This window comes from Rattus rattus, chromosome 2 (assembly GCF_011064425.1).
Source record: "Rattus rattus isolate New Zealand chromosome 2, Rrattus_CSIRO_v1, whole genome shotgun sequence".
Taxonomy (NCBI): Eukaryota; Metazoa; Chordata; class Mammalia; order Rodentia; family Muridae; genus Rattus; species Rattus rattus.
In genome coordinates this window covers 102,088,202-102,109,109 of record NC_046155.1, presented here as the reverse complement: position 1 = coordinate 102,109,109, position 20,908 = coordinate 102,088,202, and the positions used below count along the sequence as shown (strand labels likewise).

Sequence of the window (20,908 nt, the reverse complement as noted above, 5' to 3'; positions counted from 1 at the left end):
AAGGGTTTAAATAATAACAAAAATCTTCATGTACTGTGTAATGTATGTCCAAAAAATCTTTAAGTATGGAATGGGTATGGATATGTACGCAAGACTTTGGGACTCTGAATAGATAAAGCACTAAAAATAATATTTAAATAAAAATGTTGGAGAGATCACAGATCTCTGTCACTGTGGAATGGGGCATTCTATAAGGGTCTAGGTAGCTGAGAGTGTAAGACAAGGAAGGTGTCTTTGATATAAAAAGTTTCCAGTAATGAGAGACTAGTAATTTCACAGATATGACAGGCATTTCATTTAATAATCAACTAATAGACAGGATTATTGAAGAAATCACACACACACACACACACACACACACACACACACACACACCACATCAGAGAATATTTAGTGTCATTGAGAAACCATTTTCCTGACAAAACAATATTTGAGCAAGTTTTATTAAGTTAATTAACAGCTGATAGAACATAACAAATTAATAGTAATTAATGTATACAGCCATGAAATCCCAACATTATTCATATATGAGACACCTTCAGTACATTTTTTTTTAGCCACAGTCCTTACAATCTGTCTCTCCCAGTCTCTGATCAGCAATCTGGCATTTGATTCTGTCTTCATGTACATGAGATCAGGCAGCATTCATATTTTCTATTTCTCTTTTTTTTTCACATAACATAAATGATAAATTCTTGCCTTTGTGTCTTTCAGTGATTTCTTCCTTTTAAAATTTAAATGAACAAATATTTTGTAATTTATGCATCCATACAACAGTGAATGTACAATCATTTTCTTCTCAGTTTTTGGCATCATAAATGGTACATATGAATAATTCTATATGTCTTTATGATGGTGCATTTCATTTCTACTAAATTAATAGTAGTGCAATCACTGGGTAAATATTCAGTACATCATCAGTCTGTATTTTACTTTAAAAGAAACTGTCAAAACATTTTCCAATAGAGATGGTACAATTTTATGTCCCATCAATACTCTTTGAGAGTTCTAGTCGTTCCAGTTTCTGTCTAAAATTTGATGACCAAATTTGAAGTCTCCATGTCTCGGTTTTTTCTTTCATGCATTAAAAATATTGTTTTCCTTATTGTTCAGTAATCAAGTTTCTGACTTGATTTGTCTTTTATAGGTCTGTGAATGCCCTGACTGCTCCACCTACGTCTCATCATGTCAGATTTGAATGCTACTTTGAATTGGCCTACTTTTTCCTTCATTGGTATCCCTGGTCTAGAGGCTGCACATATGTGGATCTCCATTCCCTTCTGTCTCCTGTACCTGGTAGCACTTGGAGGCAATGTTCTTCTCCTCCTTCTGGTTAGAGCAGAGCAAAACCTTCATGAACCCCAATTCTATTTTTTGGCCATGTTAGCCCTCACAGACCTTGGCCTCTCACTGTCAACGATGCCTAGTGTCTTGGCCATCTTCTGGTTTGATATTCATGATGTCGGTCTGGATGCCTGTCTGACACAAATGTTCTTTATTCACACACTCTCCTCTGTAGAGTCAGGGGTTCTGGTGGCCATGGCTTTTGACCGCTTGGTTGCTATCTGTGCTCCATTAACCTACACCAGAATCCTGAATCACCATACTGTGGTCTGCCTCAGTGGAGCTGCCCTCATACGAGGAGCCACTTTATTGGCCCCTCTGCCATTTTTCCTCAGGACGTTTCCTTTCTGTGGGGCCAATATCCTCTCACACTCCTATTGTTACTACCCAGATATGCTTAACTTGGCCTGCGGCGATGTCACATTCAGCAGCGTCTATGGATTGGTCTGTGTGCTCTGCACATTTGCTGTGGACGCAATCTTCATCTTAGTTTCGTACATGAAGATCTTGGGCACTGTGATGAAACTGGGGATCCAAGATCGAAACTGGAAATCGCTACAAACCTGTGTCTGTCACCTATGCACAGTTCTGGTGTTCTACTTGCCTCTCATCAGCCTTGCAGTACTGCATCGTTACACCCAGGAAACATCTCCGATTCTCTACACCACCATGAGCAATGCTTACCTCCTCATGACCCCACTGCTAAACCCGCTGGTTTATAGCCTCAAATCCAGGCAGATCCAAGCTGCTTTGCGCAAGCGATTTGGAGTGCAACGTGTTGTTGCTGGGGAATGAGGTTTTCTATGTATGAAACCTGCAGTGATTTTAAAAATATTATTCAGGCTCAACTGAGTGCCAAATAGTATTCTGGGCACCATGAGTTCTAACATTAAATAGTACTCATTCCCTCAAATAAGGGGCAAAGGATCAGCAGAAAGCTCTCAAAAGAGCACAAAGATGATTGCGTTTGTTGACTAATGAGCGTATATTTTGGTAGTAATGAGGAAAAATCCTATTTCAAACTTACTGAATACTACCATGACTGAGAAGCTGAGGGATCTAACTCTGTGTCATACATAATTCATGAAGGTCTAGCTACAGAGTTAAATGAAGATAACATGAAAATGGATGATAAATATGTAATCATATAATTCACAATACCTGATGACAACATAATAATCGTCAATAACATAATTAAAGATATTCTCTGGAAAATATTTTTAAACATCCAAGAAGGGGTTATTCTCATTCATTGAGAATTGATACATTACTCAGACCTTATCTGTTTCCAAGTTAAATGTAGGCATTTAAATCTTGCCTTCCAAAACAGAGAAAGAAAAATCAATTATCTCTGATGATCAATAAGCTCGTAACAGAATAACAAAGGTCTGATTCTGCTTTAAGAAACTTTAAAGGCTTACCACGTGGTATTGGTCAATCCTGAAAACATACATACAAGTAACGTTATACAGACTGAGAATGCTGTATGTAGAAACATATAATCATACACATATACATATATGCACGTAACAATGATTAGTGAATAAGGAGGTTATGGCTTTGAACAAAAGCAAGGATGTGTATATGGGAAAGCTTTCAGGGAGGAAAGGGAAGGGGAAAAATCAGTAATTACATTATAATCTGATCAAAGAAATGAAGTAGTAATAATAAGAAGAAAGTTAAGTGAGACTTGAAATAATAGTTGAACTCATTGATCATAAAATTTTTACAATTATGATTGACACATTTGCTAGTTAGCAGGAAAAGAAGACACCGTTGTCATACAGTCTCCACTCTAGTACTAAAGTCAGGGCAAAGCTTGCCACAATGTAATTGGTGGGGCCTGACCTTGCTTTGACTTAGCATATGAAGGGGAGGAAAGACAGTGAGAATCAGGATCAAGAGCTTCTCAGAAGATGGACATTCCATGAGTAAATAATAAAGGACTGAAAATGGTCTTCATTCCAAAAGCATTCGCCTGGTTCTGCTCTGTTAGACACTTACTGGCTAGAGGCAGGTATTTTAATAAGCATTGAGTGCGGCCTTTCTCTGGGAAAGAGATTATTTAAGAAGCATCAGAAACACAAATAACGGGAACTTCTGTCTGTTTCCATCCCCTCTGGCTCAAGTACATTTCTAGATTTCCAGAAAACTGACATCGATTTAAATGTTTCTTGTCAGAGATCAAGGGAAAGGAAGTCTTAGAGGCTATTATGTTAGGGATATACTTGATTTTTGTATACCTTAGCAGTCACATGCCATAAAAAATGTTTTAAGAACAGTTTCTCAAATCTTTTTAAACTTTTATCATCCTTTTACATATTGTAAAATTAATGAATATTTTATGCCATTAAACATCTGTATTAGTAACTTCATTTAAAAATATTTTCATTTTCTGATAAGTGTTTTTCTTCTTATATGTATGTACAATACATGAATATCTGATTTCCATAAAAGGGCATCCAATCCCCTGAAATGAAGTACAAATGATTGTGAGGCACCACATGGGTGCTAAGAACTAAACCTGGATCCTCTACAAGTGCATTACATGTTTTAACCACCAATACATTTTTTCAGTATCAATAACTTGTATTAATGTGACAAAAATTTATTTAACTATATTTAATCCATTTGACTGCTTTCAAATAATCTGGGAAATAGTGTACTCTAAAATAACAAGTAATTTTGAACAACTTCATAGTTGACACTATTAATTATTAGCAATTGGCTGGGTACCTCTGCAACAGAAGACAAACGAACAGTTCTGTAACTAATGCAGCTTAACACATAAGTCACTGATATATTTAGACATTGCTCTTGGTAAAAATTCTGAAGTAAAGGGGTTGGGGATTTAGCTCAGCGGTAGAGCGCTTGCCTAGCAAGCGCAAGGCCCTGGGTTCGGTCCTCAGCTCCGGAAAACAAAAAAGAAAAAAAAGAAAATAAAATTCTGAAGTAAAACAGCAGAAAAATAAATTTACCTTTGATTTCTGATCAAGAAACTAATTTAATAAATAAAAGGAAGTAAATTCATTAAAATTCATTATAACTACAGTAATACTGTTGTCTTGATTTTATTGAAAACATTTAGCTCATATTTTCATTATTGAACATATTTTGTGTAATTTCAAAGAATTACTTTTAGTAATAGGATTTATCTTCATTTTCTTAACTATCTTTTCTAAGACCCATACTTCTTAAAACAGTTACAATATGTACAATATCTGATATAAGAATATCGTCTAAAAAGATGTTTTATATTTCACAATAAGTCTTGACTATTAACTCTTGGCATTAAATTAACTTTTTTTAACATGGATATTATGTTATATCAGCAAAATTTGTTGAAAAGATCAGCATTTACCCATTTGGTTGTAATTTTTAAAAAAAACATTCAACTTATTTGGTTATTTATCTATTTTGTTCACGTGGAGGTTAGAGGCTAACAAGCAGTTCTTGATTTTTCCTTCCAGCATTTGGGTTTCAGAAATGGAACTCACGTCCTCAGGCTCTGAAGAAATCGTCTTCATCAGCTAAGCCTTCTTGCCTATTCCTTTTTATAAAAGAAGTCAAACACTTTCCTTTTGTATGTGTATAGATTTTCTAAGCATATAGTTGCCTCCTCATATTCTGTGTTATTCTCCCGAATAACAAATACATTATCAGATTTACCAATTAATTAGATAATATGCTTTTATCTCTAATTAATGATACAAAATTGATATTTATCATAACATCTCTAGAGATTAGACCTCATCTAACCTTGGCTCTCATTTTCCTATCCTTACTAACAAAATTGAAACTTTTTTGGTTTTAAATGTTTGCTTTCTCTTGACAGTAGTCTCAGAATATGATTAGTGTGTTTTAATTAATAACCCTATTGCTGATCATCCTTAACCAAATCATGTCTTACTTCATTATTTATTTTAAAAACTGTTGAAATAGGTGCGTGTGTGTGTGTGAGTGTGTGTGTGCATGCGTGCGTGCGTGTGTGTGTGTGTGTGTGTGTGTGTGTGTGTTCATCCGTATGTTTTAGTAACAAGTAAAAAGAGAGGTGGAGAAAGAAATAGAGAGAGGGAGAGGGAAGAAGGAGGAGAGAGATTGTATGCAATGCCTTTGGGAACATTAGCTTATACAATAAATACTCCATTGACAATTCTGAGAGAAGTGAAGTGCAAGCCTCACTCAACTTCTCCAGTCACAGATACCGAGGTAAATGGAAGCTTGGTGTACTTGGGACTCTACCTAGGATATGGATGTAGAATAGACAATAAGAAAACAGAATGTAAATATAATGATCAGACTTTTTTTTCATTCACACTGAAGAGCTCTTTTACATTAAGACATAGCATTATTGGGTTGGTCTTAGCTTATTCTGATTAATATTTATACATTTATACAGAGGAAGACTTAAACGTTACTGGACAAAAATCACTAAGCATAGTATGACAATCTGATGGTATAACAATGATTTAAAACTATACTGAAACTCTTCAAGATAAAGGTTGAGATCATTCACTCTTAGTCTCATAAGCAAATACATCCTAATCCTGGTTTGTCCATGGGAAGCTAAACTATGCTTATAATGTGTGCCTTTTCATGTAGTTTTTCCCACTTATTTTCTAAAGATCACCAAAAAATGGATTTAAATAAAGGAAAATGAAGTTACATCATTGACTTTTCTTTAAAACCTTTGGTAAGTGAAAAGATTATTGCAATGTCGTCTTTGTAATATATGCAGCATTATCTTGGCATAATCTCAGCCTTTCTCTGCCTCCTATCAGCCACTCTTTGATCAGTTGAGTTATCTTTCAGCTTTTCTCTTCCTCATGTCCTTGGCCTTGTTTTCTCACTTAATTATCTGGAATTAATTTCTCTGTGTATGTTCCTTCTGACTTACCAGTTTCTTTCACACACTTGCTTCACTGTCCTCTATATTTAGTATACTCTAAGACCATAATCACATAAGCCCAGGAAAACTGTTTTCTTCTGTGTAAATGCCTATACAATGTTGAACTTCAATTTACTTTTTTCCTCAAGGATTTTTTAAACCTTTTATGACAAAGTTGAGAATAGGTCACTTAGTTCACTTTCTAAAAATATTAATGTGATTATGTAGCTGTATGTCATGGCAAGTTTTAAAATAAATATGAATGCTATTGTAAACAAAAATGTTTAATAGATGTATCCTAAGTGCATAGAAAAATGCCTCTATATAGTTTGTTCAAGAAATATGCAATTAATTACTGGATTGATGAAGACATGGATGTCACAAGACAGCTGTCAATCTTAGGGTGCTTGAATGACGTTGCCTTTAGACTGACATTCATTCTGATCAAGTCTTGCCTTCATAGGTTCTTTAAGAAAGAGACATCCACTTCCCTCTTTCCATTCAACACGTGCCTAGGAAAGACGACAGGAGAGGACAGGCAAGAAGAAAGGAAAGCGAAACTGTCTCACGGTAGCTATACTTAATGAGCAGAGTTTTAATTACTCCAGCTCTGACTCCATTTTCTCTTCCTGCTCTCTCCAGTTCTGTCCGTTCCTGTCTGAACTTGGGAGCTCTCTAAGGTTCTGTGGAACCAACAGCTTATGTTTTAGTGAAAATTTTGTCATCGTTCCTGAACAGTTGCTTTTGTCTCTTACCTAGTTATTTTCTCCCTCGTAGAAAGGTATCGAACTTAATCTTTAAATGAACAAACAGCAAACATTTTAGTGTAATTTTAATTAATTTTTGTTTTATTGAAAATGCGAAGAGAAACTTGACATTTATCCTACAGTTAAAGAAGAAACTAAAATGGTACATAGAGACAATATTCTTGATTTGATATTTTCTATAATGTTATCTTAAAATATATTTAGAATTTATTTTTTGAATAAAGGAATATTTATTCACTTTTGGTGAGAGTGTAAACTATTAGAACCACTATAGAAATTGGTGTGGTGGTTCCTCAAAAATCTGATAAAAGATCTGCCACACAGTTCAGATATAACCATCTTGAGCCTATGTCTTAAGGACCCTACATATTACTACAAATTGTTTTAGAAGGTATACATTTCACTTGTCCAGTTCAACACTTTTAGATACTAAAAAATTACCTTGTTAAAATCATGGGGTTTTTTTTCAATAACATTGTATATTCTATCTCCAAATGTCTTTTTAATTCTCTCTTTCTCCTAAAGGCCCTCTTTTTTCTGTTGAAAAGAGGTTCTTCTCTCATACAATATATCCCTACCATATTTTTCCCTCTCACTACACCTCCCAGCTCCCCATCCTCCTCTCTTCTCTCTGCTGGATCCACTCCCAATCTGTTTTTCTTCAGAAAGGAACAGGCTTCCAAAAGACAACATCCAAACCTGATAACACAAAACACAGTAAGACAAGACAAAAGCCTGTACATTGAAGCTGGACAAAGCAACCCAGGGGGAAGCAAAAAAGTCAGAGATATACTAGTCCACTGTTAGAAGTCCCACAAAAGCACTGAGCTAACAGCCATAGCACAGATGCAGAGGACCTGATTCAGACAATGCTGTTTCAGTCTCCAAGATCCCATATGGGGCCTGCCTAATTTATTCTGTGCTGGGTTTTTTGTTTTTGTTTTTTTTAAATTCTGTTTATTATTTAATTCAATTATTAATTCAATTATTAATTATTAAGATCAAGTAAAAATTCAAGATTAATTAAAATACTAATCTGCAGCAATATATCTAATTAATGTAGGTTAGTTATGATGAATTACAGATAGGAAGATTAATAAAGATTATTAGATGGGCATATCACAAAAACCCTTGCGATATCTAACTGTATTGAGAGTATGGCTTTAGTTTCAGAGATTTTAAGTTTAAAGTTTTCTGAAGGTAACATTAGAGATTAAGATGAAATTATGTATTTAAAAGCATCCAGAACCAAAGAATAAATATAGTTAGTCGTGGAGGAGGAGGAATTGATTGAAACTGATACTAGTCATTGTTTTTAATGTCCATAGAAAAAAGATATTTAAAAATATAGAAGAATAATTCACAAAAGTATAGATGTTTCACAAGCATTTATTTTTTTCTAGAAATAAAGGAAGATAAGTTTTCACAGAAAAAAATATTTTAGATGGTCCATTATTTTTAAAAGACCAAAGAGGCGGAGAGGGGAAATATATCCACAAGTGACATGAGCCTAGTTTGTAAGCTTCTAATTCTTTATCAATAATTATTAGGTATTACATTGAAATTATTGGAATTAATATATGGAATGCTAACAGGTCTCAAATTTATATTTCTATCATTGAAGAAGAACATAGAATAAAGAAAGTAAAATGGTACATGTTAAATTATTATATATATATATATATAGTTAAAAATAAAGAAATATAAATATGTCTATAATAAATATATTAAATATTATGTATTCTGATAGATTTAAATATGTTTACATAATATTTTAAAGATACAGCAGAGACATAGAATCATCATGTATTTAGAGCAGGAATATATCTAAATACACAAATGTGTGCCTGTGGGGAGCAGAAAAGAAAGAGCCAAGGCTTGTTTCAACTCAGAGTTCATCTAGAGTGAGAAGACAGAGGCGCTGGATACTCTGCCATCAAGGGCAACTGCTTCTGTTTTTATAACGTTGTATGTCCATTAACATATATGTGGGCCACCATACAGAAGCACACACATAGAATTTCAAGGGTGACAGTATATGTCCTGCTGTATCACTCTCCACAATGCTCTCTTGAATCAGAGTCTCTCGCAGAACCTGCAGATTGGCTTATAGCCAGTAAGTCCCATTGATCTCCCTTCTCTCTCTGACCCAGCAGTGCAGGGATTACAGACACCTGCCACCATACTCTATTTTTTGCATTGTTCTAGAATTTGTACTGGTCCTGTGCACGCAGAGCAAATGCTCTTACCCACTTAGCATCACTCCAATCCCATGTTTGTTTTTGTTTCTTTGTTTTAATTTGTTAGGACTTTGAAACTGATTTTTGTTTGTTTGTTTGTTTGTTTGTTTGTTTGTTTTATTAACTTGAGTATTTCTTATATACATTTCGAGTGTTATTCCCTTTCCCGGTTTCCGGGCAAACATCCCCTTCCCTCCCCCCCTTCCTTATGGGTGTTCCCCTCCCCACCCTCCCCCCATTGCCGCCCTCCCCCCGACCGTCTAGTTCACTGGGGGTTCAGTCTTAGCAGTACCCAGGGCTTACCCTTCCACTGGTGCTCTTACTAGGATATTCATTGCTACCTATGAGGTCAGAGTCCAGGGTCAGTCCATGTATAGTCTTTATGTAGTGGCTTAGTCCCTGGAAGCTCTGGTTGCTTGGCATTGTTGTACATATGGGGTCTCAAGCCCCTTCAAGCTCTTCCAGTTCTTTCTCTGATTCCTTCAACGGGGGTCCCGTTCTCAGTTCAGTGGATTGCTGCTGGCATTCGCCTCTGTATTTGCTGTATTCTGGCTGTGTCTCTCAGGATCGATCTACATCCGGCTCCTGTCGGTCTGCACTTCTTTGCTTCATCCATCTTGTCTAATTGGGTGGCTGTATATGTATGGGCCACATGTGGGGCAGGCTCTGAATGGGTGTTCCTTCAGTCTCTGTTTTAGTCTTTGCCTCTCTCTTCCCTGCCAAGGGTATTCTTGTTCCCCTTTTAAAGAAGGAGTGAAGCATTCACATTTTGATCATCCGTCTTGAGTTTCATTTGTTCTAGGCATCTAGGGTAATTCAAGCATTTGGGCTAATAGCCACTTATCAGTGAGTGCATACCATGTATGTCTTTCTGTGATTGGGTTAGCTCACTCTGATTTTTGTTTTTTATGTACTACTACTTATGCTTGCCAACCCATGGTGCTCATTCTAGGCTCTTGAATCCAGCTTGTTCGGGAATGGACTGAAAACAAAAAGAACTATTTATTTTCACTGCCATGTTAACTGGCTCTTCCCTACATGAAGATTAGTGATGAAAGCATTAAAGGTACCCCCAAGGCAATATTCAGGAAAACATCCGTTCCTTGCTGTAACTGTTAACGTCATTTTACTCCCAATATGACTATTCTCCACAGGTGATGTCTACCACAGTCGTTAGAACTTTCTGACGCTGACATTTAACTTTCGCTTTTTTCTAGGGTTCAGTGTCAGAGAAACTACTTTGCACAGCGATTCTCACAGTTTCCATGTCTGAATTTAACACCACATTTCAACCTTATGTCTTCATCCTCACTGGCCTCAGAGGGCTGGTGGGTGCCCGCCTATGGCTGGGACCACTCCTGAGCCTAATGTACATCACCACATTGGCAGGGAACTGTACTGTCATTTACTTAGTGAGGACTGAAAGGAGTCTGCAGGAGCCCCAGTACCATTTTTTGTCTATGTTGGCTGGGGCTGACATTGTTTTGTCTGTTTCCACGCTGTTCTCGGTGCTAAAAGTTTTTATCTTCGATCTCTATGAAATTGCATTTGATAGTTGCCTTGCTCAGCTCTTCTTCATCCATGCATCTTCTTCCATGGGCTCGGGAATCTTGTTAGCTATGGCTTTTGACCGCTTTGTGGCCATCAGTCACCCACTGCAATATACGACTATACTAACCAGCTCACGAGTCACCAAGATGGGGCTGGCAGCCTTTCTGAGGGGTGTGGCACTCATGATGCCCTTACCTATTCTGCTCAAGAGGCTACCATTCTGCAAGGGGCAGATGCTGTCCTACTCCTACTGTATCCACCCAAACGTCATGAAACTAGCTTGTGGCCAAGTCAAGATCAATATTTTCTATGGCCTTGTTTTGGTTATATTTTCCTTTGGGGTGGACTTTCTGCTCATAGCCATCTCTTATGCTCTGATATTCCAAGCAGTTATGGGGATCGCTTCCAGAGAAGGTCAGATGAAGGCGCTCAATACTTGTTTGTCTCACATCTTCATTGTCTTTATTTACTACGGCCCTTTGTTGGCAATAACTGTGATGCATCGGATCAGCCACAGAAGTTCTCCAATAGCGCATGCAGTCCTGGGAAACATCTATCTCTTCATGCCCCCGATGCTCAACCCAATTGTATATAGCCTGAAGACCAAGCAGATTCGTTCTGCCCTGAGAAAATCTTTGAAGATCCAGAGAAGATGAACAGTTCAGAAAATTAATGACAATTTTAATGAAGAAAAGTACAATTTTCAATTTCACAATTAACACGATTGCTTATTTTACTGTATTTTTACATCTGGGATGTGTATATAGATATGAAAATAAGGTAAAATGTTGAAATTACAACTTTACGAATAAAGACATTGCATTTATATAATCACGGGTTTTATTTCCTTCTACACTTCTTCATGAATGATTTGATAGACTTCACTAACTGAACGGTAAAAAGTAGTTCTTGATTAGATATTTTGCTAGGTTCTATTCATGGGTACTGCATTTTGATAGTTCCAAATGAGGGTTATAACTAAATAATTCCATAAAATATTCAGAAACTTCATCTAATCCCCAATCGCATTTCTTCACTTTCCGCTCAGTCTTCTTTCCTCTAGCTCTTACTCTGTTTTATTTTCTAAAATATCCTCTCTCTTTCTTGCACTATTTCCACGAAACAAAATTCATATCCACCGTCAACCCTTTGACCATCCATCCTTGCCACAGAGTGTGGATTAGTTTGTATATATCTTCCTCAAAATACTCCTGGATCTGTGTTCACATCCGTTTAGAGGAACAAACCATTTATTCCGACTTCCTATGGCTCACCTAGTTACCTAGTTTTGTGTCTTTCATTTGCTCCAGTTACAGAAAAACTGGATCTTCACTTTGAGGAGCTGGTTTGCGATCTTCAGATGGGCGTGGCCGTATGCATGTGTTCTTCTTAGCAATAGACTTCAACGGCATGAAAACCAGGGTTAAATCCACAGACTTCTTCCAATGCACTTTTCCTCCCAAATGCCCACTATACCTAAGGGATGACTATATTTTTTTTGTTTCCAGGGTGAAGATTAATATCATTATCTGTACATTCTTTCAAATTCCTTTTTCATTAGTATCATTCACTAATATTTCTTAAATTAACCTTAAATGCTTTCATTTTTCTACATCTGAATGTTAGCTTCCCTCATATATTCTAGATGCCTTTTTTCATGTAATGCGGAACTGAATTCCATACTTCTAACCTCACCTGTAGTTAAAAATGATGTGCACTGTGTTATGTGAAAGGCACATTGACCCTCTGGAATTAACCCAAAGGAGTTTATTACCATGGAAGGCAAGTGGGGGGTGGAGTGGGACTGCAAAAGCAGCTGCAGCAAACAGAAGCAGGAAGACAGGAACAAAGACACAGAAATGCAAATGAGGGCATTTTTATAGGAGTGAGTTTTAAAGGGAAATGGGGAGTCTGTGCTAAGGTGGCTAGGCAAGTCCTGTTGGACATAGTAACCAAATAATGAAATTTGATTATTGGACCTTAGTGTTTTGTCTCAGTGGCCTAGTAAGGGAATAGACCTGGGGTGGGGGTAGCTTTAGGAAATTAACATATTTAAGGATGGGGAGGAAAAGAAGTAAAAGTGCAAAAACTTGTATGCAATGTGTGTCATGCCTAGGCCTGTGTTCGCCTTAAATTGGGACTGTTAGAGCCCCTTTATTACATAAAAGTTTTTTTAAAATAATTATGATTGCATTAAATCTTTATTATTACTTTAGCAGCAATATATATTTTTAGGCTTTGGCTTATGACTGATGCACATTTTTTTCTCTTTCCTCAATAAATTACTTGATCATACTTTAAAATTTGAGCTCATGATAGACATCTACAACTACTGAGAATTCCATCAAAATGCCATTGAAAAGAACTCACTGTTGGTCCAGTGATTCCAGAGTTGGAATAGTCATTCAAGATTCAACCCTGAATCATTTTGACTTAATGCTGTCTCTAGGTAGATATTATCAGAACTTAATTGAAACAAAGGACACTCAGCTATTCCACTGGAAAATTACTTGGTAGCTGGGAAAATATATGTCAGATATCAGAATTTTCTATGTTGCATTATATGATTATTCAAGAATTAAGGGAAGTATTTTAAGTGGGTTTTTCATATATTCTATGATCATGTATATGAGGTAGAAGAGAAAGAGAAAGTGAAGAATATTACAAAATATAACAAAAATAATAACAAAACAAATATCCTTTATACTAGACTTCAATTATAAAACTACAATATTAACCAAAAAACTGTATAATTTCCAAATATGTATATGGAATTATTTCCTAATAGATACTCAGTATAATTGTATTATGGGGGTGCTATCAGAATAAGAGCAGCTGTCCATCCCAAGCAAAGTATTTCAGTGGCCTGCTAAATTTATTAAAGTCAATAAATTTAAGTAAAATTGGTATATAAATCAATTTTATCATTAATTAATTAAGTAAATGTAAAAGCTGATGGACATTCAGATGTCCCCTCTTTTGTTGGCCTTTGCCATGCTTTCACCAGAGGAGCTTCTATGATTATATTCTACTTCCTCCAAGTATAATGTTCTTTCCTTCTCCCACATTTCAGAATATTCTATCTTTGATTTCTTGAATGGATATTTTTAAATTTAAAAGAACAATTTTATTTGCAATATTAAATATATTAACATTCAAAAATATTTTAAAAATAAATAGTCACATTTCCCCCTTATGTTAACTAAGCTTGCTTTTGTTTTCTAAAAGAGGGTAGCAACTGCTAAGTTTCCACATCCCTTCAAATTTTTCATAACTCATTTGTTTCTTTAAAAGTAACTAAACAAAAATATATGCATATCCCACACTGAATGTCATTATGTATTCTCATTTTATAGTGTAGTAGATCACGATATTTTTAATGATAATCAAAATACTGCTCTGTTCTTGGAAGAAAAATATCTTCTCATTTCTCCCCAAATTATTCCATGAAATAAAAGCATATTTGTGAGAAGAAGACGAGAAGAAAGGACAGAGAAGTATGGCATCTCTTTTGCTAAGACCTATGTGGCTATTTGAGCAAGTTTCCCCAAACGTTAAATATTTTACACACTGCAGACCTTATCTGTTTGGTTTTTAAGCTATAAACCAAGGGGTTTAGAACAGGAGTCAAGAAGAGAAAAAGATTGGCCATGGTGACATGGAGGAGAGGGGATGCAAATGTACCAAACCTGTGAATTAGGGCCAGAACAATGAGTGGGACATAAAATATAAAGACAGTGAATATGTGAGAGACACAAGTGTTGAGTGCCTTGAGCTTACCATCTCCCGAGGCAATACCCAGCACTGTTTTCAAAATCAAGATGTAAGAGATGACAATAAGCACAGAGTCCACTCCAAATGAACAGAGGACTAGAGACAATCCATAGATGATATTAACCCTGACAGGACCACAGGCCAGCTTCATGATGTCAGGATGGTAGCAATAGCAATGGGACAGGATGACACCCTTACAGAAAGGCAACCTCTTGAGCAGGATTGGCAAGGGGACCATTAACATCACACCCCTAACAACAGCTGCAAGTCCCATCCTGATAATCCTAGGGGGAGTTAAAACTACAGTATAGTGTAATGGATTACGAATAGCAACAAACCGGTCAAAAGCCATGGCCAGTAGGATGGCTGACTCCATGGAAGAAAAGGTGTGGATAAAGAACATCTGTGTCAAGCAAGAGTGGAACTCAGTATCTCTGTGATTCAGGAGGAAGACATTCATTACCGTAGGCAGAGTTGATACAGAGAGACCAACGTCTGTAGCTGCCAGCATAGATAGGAATATGTATTGAGGCTCATGAAGAATGGAGGTGGTTTTGATAACAAAGAGGATGGTGCAGTTTCCAAGCAGGGCAATTAGGTACATGATACATAGTGGGATACAGAACCATATCTGCACATCTTCTAGTCCAGGGATGCCTGTTAGAAGAAGGGTAGGTGGCTGGAACCAGCTACTGTTTGTAATCTCCATAAAACCTCTTATCCGTCTGATAACAGCTTCCAACGGCTTCTGCTGTAAGACAAAAATGATAGATTACAAGACATAAGAGAAAAGTATAGCGGTCTCCTGGGCCAACACTCTAGTCTGACATGTTTATACGAAAGAGACAGGTTTTTAAACCTATCTGAATAGTTATGTGCAGCTGGGACAAAGAAGGACTGCTGTTAAATGTAAGAAATGCTAGAATTCTTGACTTCCGCAGTACACTCAAGTCTAGTAACTCTGATCAACTGCAAATGAAAAGTAAGGACATGATCTCTGTGTCTCAGTGGTGAAAAGCAAGTATTCTCAAAATCTCATTTTCTTGATGTTATTTAATAATGTCAATACTGCTTTGTTTGTACTCAACTTTTCAGAGTTCTCAAAGCAATCCTTACATTTCCCCACATCTTAGCATCATATATGTCATCCGATAAGATCTTAGTAACATGAACATTTTCTTGATATTCCTTCTGCAGAAATAAAAGGCATGGTCATATAACTATTATAATTTCCATGGGATCTGGCAAGCTTCATTTGATGATTTGTTCTTCCAAGGAACTTCTGTCATTTGGTGTTTTTCTTTTAGAATGAAAGGCTTACTCTTTCAAAAGACCATGTTAATTAAAATACAAGGAAGTTATGAGAAAAATAAAAACCACCTTTTTTTGTTTTCTCACACTGTGCTAGAACAGGACTGGACATCACACATAGTTTCTTGGAATAAATGGAAACATCTTCTTGACAAAATAATGCATCAGTGAAAAAGAAAGCCAATATTTTAATAAATAGTTCAGATCAGTATCATTGAAGGGAGAAGTGTTATTTCATATCTTTTTCTTTAAAGAAGTAGAAACAAATATTATTTATTAGGTGAATACATTTAAATTCTATGTGTTGAAAGTCTCCCTCTTCCATACAGAAGAAACAAAATATTGATGTAACTATAATTGGATATGAAGACAGGAAAGTAAGAGAAGTAGAAAAGTCAAGCAAAGTATCTAAAAGATACCTAGAATCCAAATATGATATTTTATGTATAGTAAATATAAGTATGATCAAATATAAAATATCACCTGATGATCAATTAAATAGAAATACTTTTTTCCACAAGAAAGAGACCTTTGGTAACTTGGGAGATAATTCAGCCAAGGAAGTGCTTCTTGTACAAGTATAAGGCCCTCAGGTAGATGCTGGGCATAGAGACAGACAGGCAGATTCCTGGAGCTCAGTGACCTAACAGTTTAATGAATCAGAGTCCCAGGCTTAGTAGGAATAATGAGAGAGACTGAGTAAAATCTCAACCTCAAGTGGTCTCCAAAAGCAGTCACACATACACCAACATGTATGCACGTAGACACTCATATACACACATGCATCATACACATACAAACACATACACATACACAGAGAGAGGGAGGGAGGAGGGGCAGGAAGGGAGACAAGACAGCAACAGCAACAGACAGGGAGAAAAGAAACACACATACACACACACACGCACGCACACGCGTGCTCACACACACGCACACACACACACACACACACACACACACACACACACACACACACACACACACACACACACACACACACACAAAGACTGGGGTAAGAAATTTCATTTTCCTTAGGAAAATCAGAATTTGAACCATTTTAGAAATATGTAAATGGAAAAAATCACAGATGCTATTTTTAGGAGTAGGAGTGTCTCTAAAAAGAGGTTCCTCAGTGAATCACGCTTTGCACCCACTGCTATGTCTATTATATTGCTCTTTATCTGATGACTATAGTATCGTTTCACATTCTTATGGCATAAATAACTGGCAATGAGTTTTACAAAGCCTGTCTGTTTTTATGACAGAAGTACAAGGAACGTGTATAACCCTAAACAAGAAGTCTCTTTGAAGACCTAAGACACTAAGAACAAGGGTATCTTAATATAATTTCTTGTTAATTTTCTAGAATGTCAGATTAACTTAAATAAATGATTTTTAAAGCCACAGTGCATACAGGACTGTAGCATCCAGTCATACAACAAAACATCCATGCTCAGACATTCATCACATGGGATCTCATCACATTAAAACAAAGAACTTGTTTACAAACCACAGAATACTCCTATCTTAAACCACATAATTGCAGGTTCCTATACATTTGTCTAATAGTAACCCCCCCCTTTTTTTTAACTTTATTCTTGAACATGTTGGAATTCAGTGCCCTATTTCCTTTTCTTCTGTGTGCTCAGCACTTCTTAGATCTCAAACACAACTAGATATTAAGATCAATATCCACACCTTTGCAAGGCTTACTGTAAAACTCACTATATACTTACTCCATTACATAGCCTATTTCATGTTTGCTATTGTCTGTAGACTTGTCACTGACTCTTTTCTCAGAAGATGTGTTTCGTTCCAAAAGATTTGATTCAGTTTTAGTTATGTTGCTATCCATTCACATTGGAAGGTTCAACACACTAGATACAGCTTAATCACTCTTACGTTAGGTTGTCATCTTTTGATCACATATTCACAGAGACAAACTGTAGTTTAGGTCTTCTGACAGAAATTAAATCAACTGATTAATACTTTTACTGAAATATCTTTGGCTATTTCAGATGATGACAATTACTCTAGCCATTGCTCCTATAATAACATTCAGCAGGTTTGATTTAATGCAGTCTTCTTTATTTTACCTAGATAAATCTTTCTTACTCACTTGATGTTAAGTGTCATTAATGTTGGTATCATACACTCTCCATAGCTTGGTGACATCATTCATTTATTCTTTATCATACAAGTGACATAATGAATATTGCCCAAAAAAATAAATTGAAAGTTTATACATTCTTACTGTACCACATGTATATTAGCATTTGGAAGAGACATAAAATTCACCAGTAACATAAAATCCATTTTAAATTCTAGTGTGTAAAAAGTTTTGGGGACTCATACATTGGGCATTTAAAACCAAAGAGTAAGTTCCAGAAATTAAATTAAAGGAAAAGGTGATTGTTATCTGAAAGGTAGCATTTTAGAACTTACAACTTACTCAATCTGCAGTTACATGTGCCTTGACGTCCATGTTACTTTATGGTAGATTTTTCATGCTAGCCAAAACATTTTCTACTTGAAGATTCAGAAGTCACTTCACTCCTTCCAACTGCTGGGACTTGCTTCTAGCCCGCCTCAAAGCCTCTTATAATGTCTACCTCTCCAGTCTTCCTTCAAGAGAACTTATTCTGCTATTTCTCTTCCCTGACTTTCCCATTGTGTGAACTCTTAACTCCTGCAATGTTTTTCTTTTCTATTAGATGTCTCTCTTTTAGTCTCTGGCAAGCTCTCTTTCCTGTCTTTCACCAAGAACTCCAAGTTTCATTCTAAACTGGAGCAAAATTTCAGTTAGGAAACTCCTGAACAGACGGTCTTGCTTGTGCTGTTCTGTTGAACACACCATGCGATTACCTCACCTTAAAACCTAAACTCTTAGATGGGCAAACAAGTTCAGAAGCACAACTCTTACTTCCCCTTTCCAGTTTACCCACCTGGGCACAGGTGGAGAATGGGTGGATTCTTAAAGAGATGCTCAAAGCCGCTACTAGCGGAAGCTGCTTAGCATGAGAGTTATTTACTACAATACATGGAGAAACAGATGGCAGGTACCAGAGGGAGGCTATCAAAATATCCCATGAGAGAATGCCTCCAGCATGCCACACATGAGATGACGAAAAACACATGACTTTGAACTGAAGCCTTTCTAATTCTTCTCAATATCTCAGACTCTTTATAATTTGTCATACACTAAATCATCAAACCTAGTATCACAACTGTCTATTGCCAATGGCCACAAGCTTTCCCTTACAGGTGATATAAATGATACGAGTTCTGGTGTCTAAACTTACTTTGAATAATTTTTAAGTGAACCATCTTTAAATGTATTTTTTTTACTTTCTATCTGAGAAATTGCTATAATCATTCATATCATTCTTCCACAAATCAAGATGCTATAGATTTATGATAGGTAAATGTCTATACAGACTGAACCAATGGTCTCATTAATGTATTCTTTTCTCTTTTTTCTTCCTTTAAAATTGTTGGTTATCAATTTCACCAATGTATATTTGTATATCAATGCTACTAGCTCTAAATTATTGATAAATATATAATCTTATAATTTTTATTCTTTTCTCAAAGTTGTATGTATTTACTTCCAACCTAACAATAAATCATGAATGTAGGAGGCTATAAAAATGCAACGCAGATTTTGTGGGAGTAAGTTGTGCTGGAGCAATGGTGATGCTGCAGAACTTGTAAGAGTAGCCAACCATGGCTGGTTTAACTTGAGGCCTAGGGTACCAGAAGAAGCACCTTCTTGAAATGGCCTGAATGGCCGAGAACTTGAGACTGGTTAGCTCAGAGACCTTGGGTAGAACCAGCAAAGCAGGAAAAGCATATTCTGTTATACTCAAACTTCAGTGCCTTGTCCGGTCATCATCAGAGAGGCTTCCTTTGGCAGTAGATGGGACCCAGTGCTGAGACCCAAGGCCGTATGCCAAACAGGAGTCTAAATTGGAGGTCTCTATCAAGTTCCTCCCCCTGGAGATTGGGGAACCCTGTGAAAGGAGGGAAAAGAAAGATTGTAGAAGTCAGAGGGAGTGGAGAACACCAGAACGTGGTCCACTGCATCAACTAAACTTGGCTCACATGGGGTCAAAAAGACTGAAGCACTAAGCATAGGGCCTACATGGGCCTTGAGCAACACATCTCCTGCATGTATGTTATGGCTGTTAGTTTTGTGTTTTTGTGAGACTCCTCAGAGTGGGAGCAGATGTATCTCTGACTCTTTTGTCTGCTCTTGGGGCTCTTTTCCTCCACCTGGGTTGCCTTGTCCAGCCCTGACATGAGGGTTTTTGCTTTCTCTCACTGTATTTTGTTTTGTCCTATTTAGTTGTAACCTCTTGTGGGCCTTCTCTTTTCTCGAGGTGTTGAAAAGGAGGGGAGTAGATTTGGGGAAAAGAGAAGATGAGGGGGGAGCTAGGAGAAATGGAGGGAGGGGAAACTGTGGTTGGGATACATTTTATGAGAGAAGGATCTATTTTTAATTTAAAAATTAATAAAAAATAAAAAAAATTAATAAACAAAGCGTATTGAATGGGTGTAAATTTTTATACTTGCCCAAAAGATATAGGAAAGGTAGTTTCATTTATCTTTTAACTAACACAACTATAATAGAATTATGAAACAGTCATCCCCAAACAACTAAGAAAACAGTAAAGTCTTTAAGTTTCTGTTGATGTTGTCATTAAAGATGACCAGTAAATCCAACCCTGAAACACAAGATGTAGCCATCACTGTCCAAAGCCTCTTCTGGGCTTAACCTTTTGGGTTACAATGAGAGGCCTCAGAAGACTGAAGCAAAAGCATTGCTGTTGAAGTTTAGAGACAAAACCAAATGTATGGAATTTGTGTTAATTGAAAGCACAGGGTTTCATTCACAGGAAGATACTGTCAGTTTCTGTGCACTTGTAACAATGTCTCCAAGGTACAGAAATGTGAATATAAGCTAAATATCAATTTGTTAATTTTCAAGGTATGTGTTATCAAAAATTTGTAGAAATCTGAAATACGCATTT

General features: G+C 36.5%; 3 protein-coding genes across 3 annotated transcripts; 2 read left to right on the top strand and 1 right to left on the bottom strand.

Moving 5' to 3' along the window:
• The first annotated feature begins 1,185 nt into the window (after nucleotides 1-1,185).
• Nucleotides 1,186-2,139, top strand: LOC116894034 (olfactory receptor 51G2-like). Its single transcript, XM_032895753.1, has one exon. The coding sequence runs from the start codon at nucleotides 1,186-1,188 to the stop codon at nucleotides 2,137-2,139; it is 954 nt and encodes a 317-aa protein (XP_032751644.1).
• Nucleotides 2,140-10,504: 8,365 nt separating this feature from the next.
• Nucleotides 10,505-11,446, top strand: LOC116894033 (olfactory receptor 51E1-like). The gene has a single exon (XM_032895752.1). The coding sequence runs from the start codon at nucleotides 10,505-10,507 to the stop codon at nucleotides 11,444-11,446; it is 942 nt and encodes a 313-aa protein (XP_032751643.1).
• A 2,873-nt stretch (nucleotides 11,447-14,319) lies between these two features.
• Nucleotides 14,320-15,273, bottom strand: LOC116894032 (olfactory receptor 51G2-like). The gene has a single exon (XM_032895750.1). It carries the CDS (start codon nucleotides 15,271-15,273, stop codon nucleotides 14,320-14,322), a length of 954 nt encoding a protein of 317 aa, XP_032751641.1.
• Nucleotides 15,274-20,908: the final 5,635 nt, after the last annotated feature.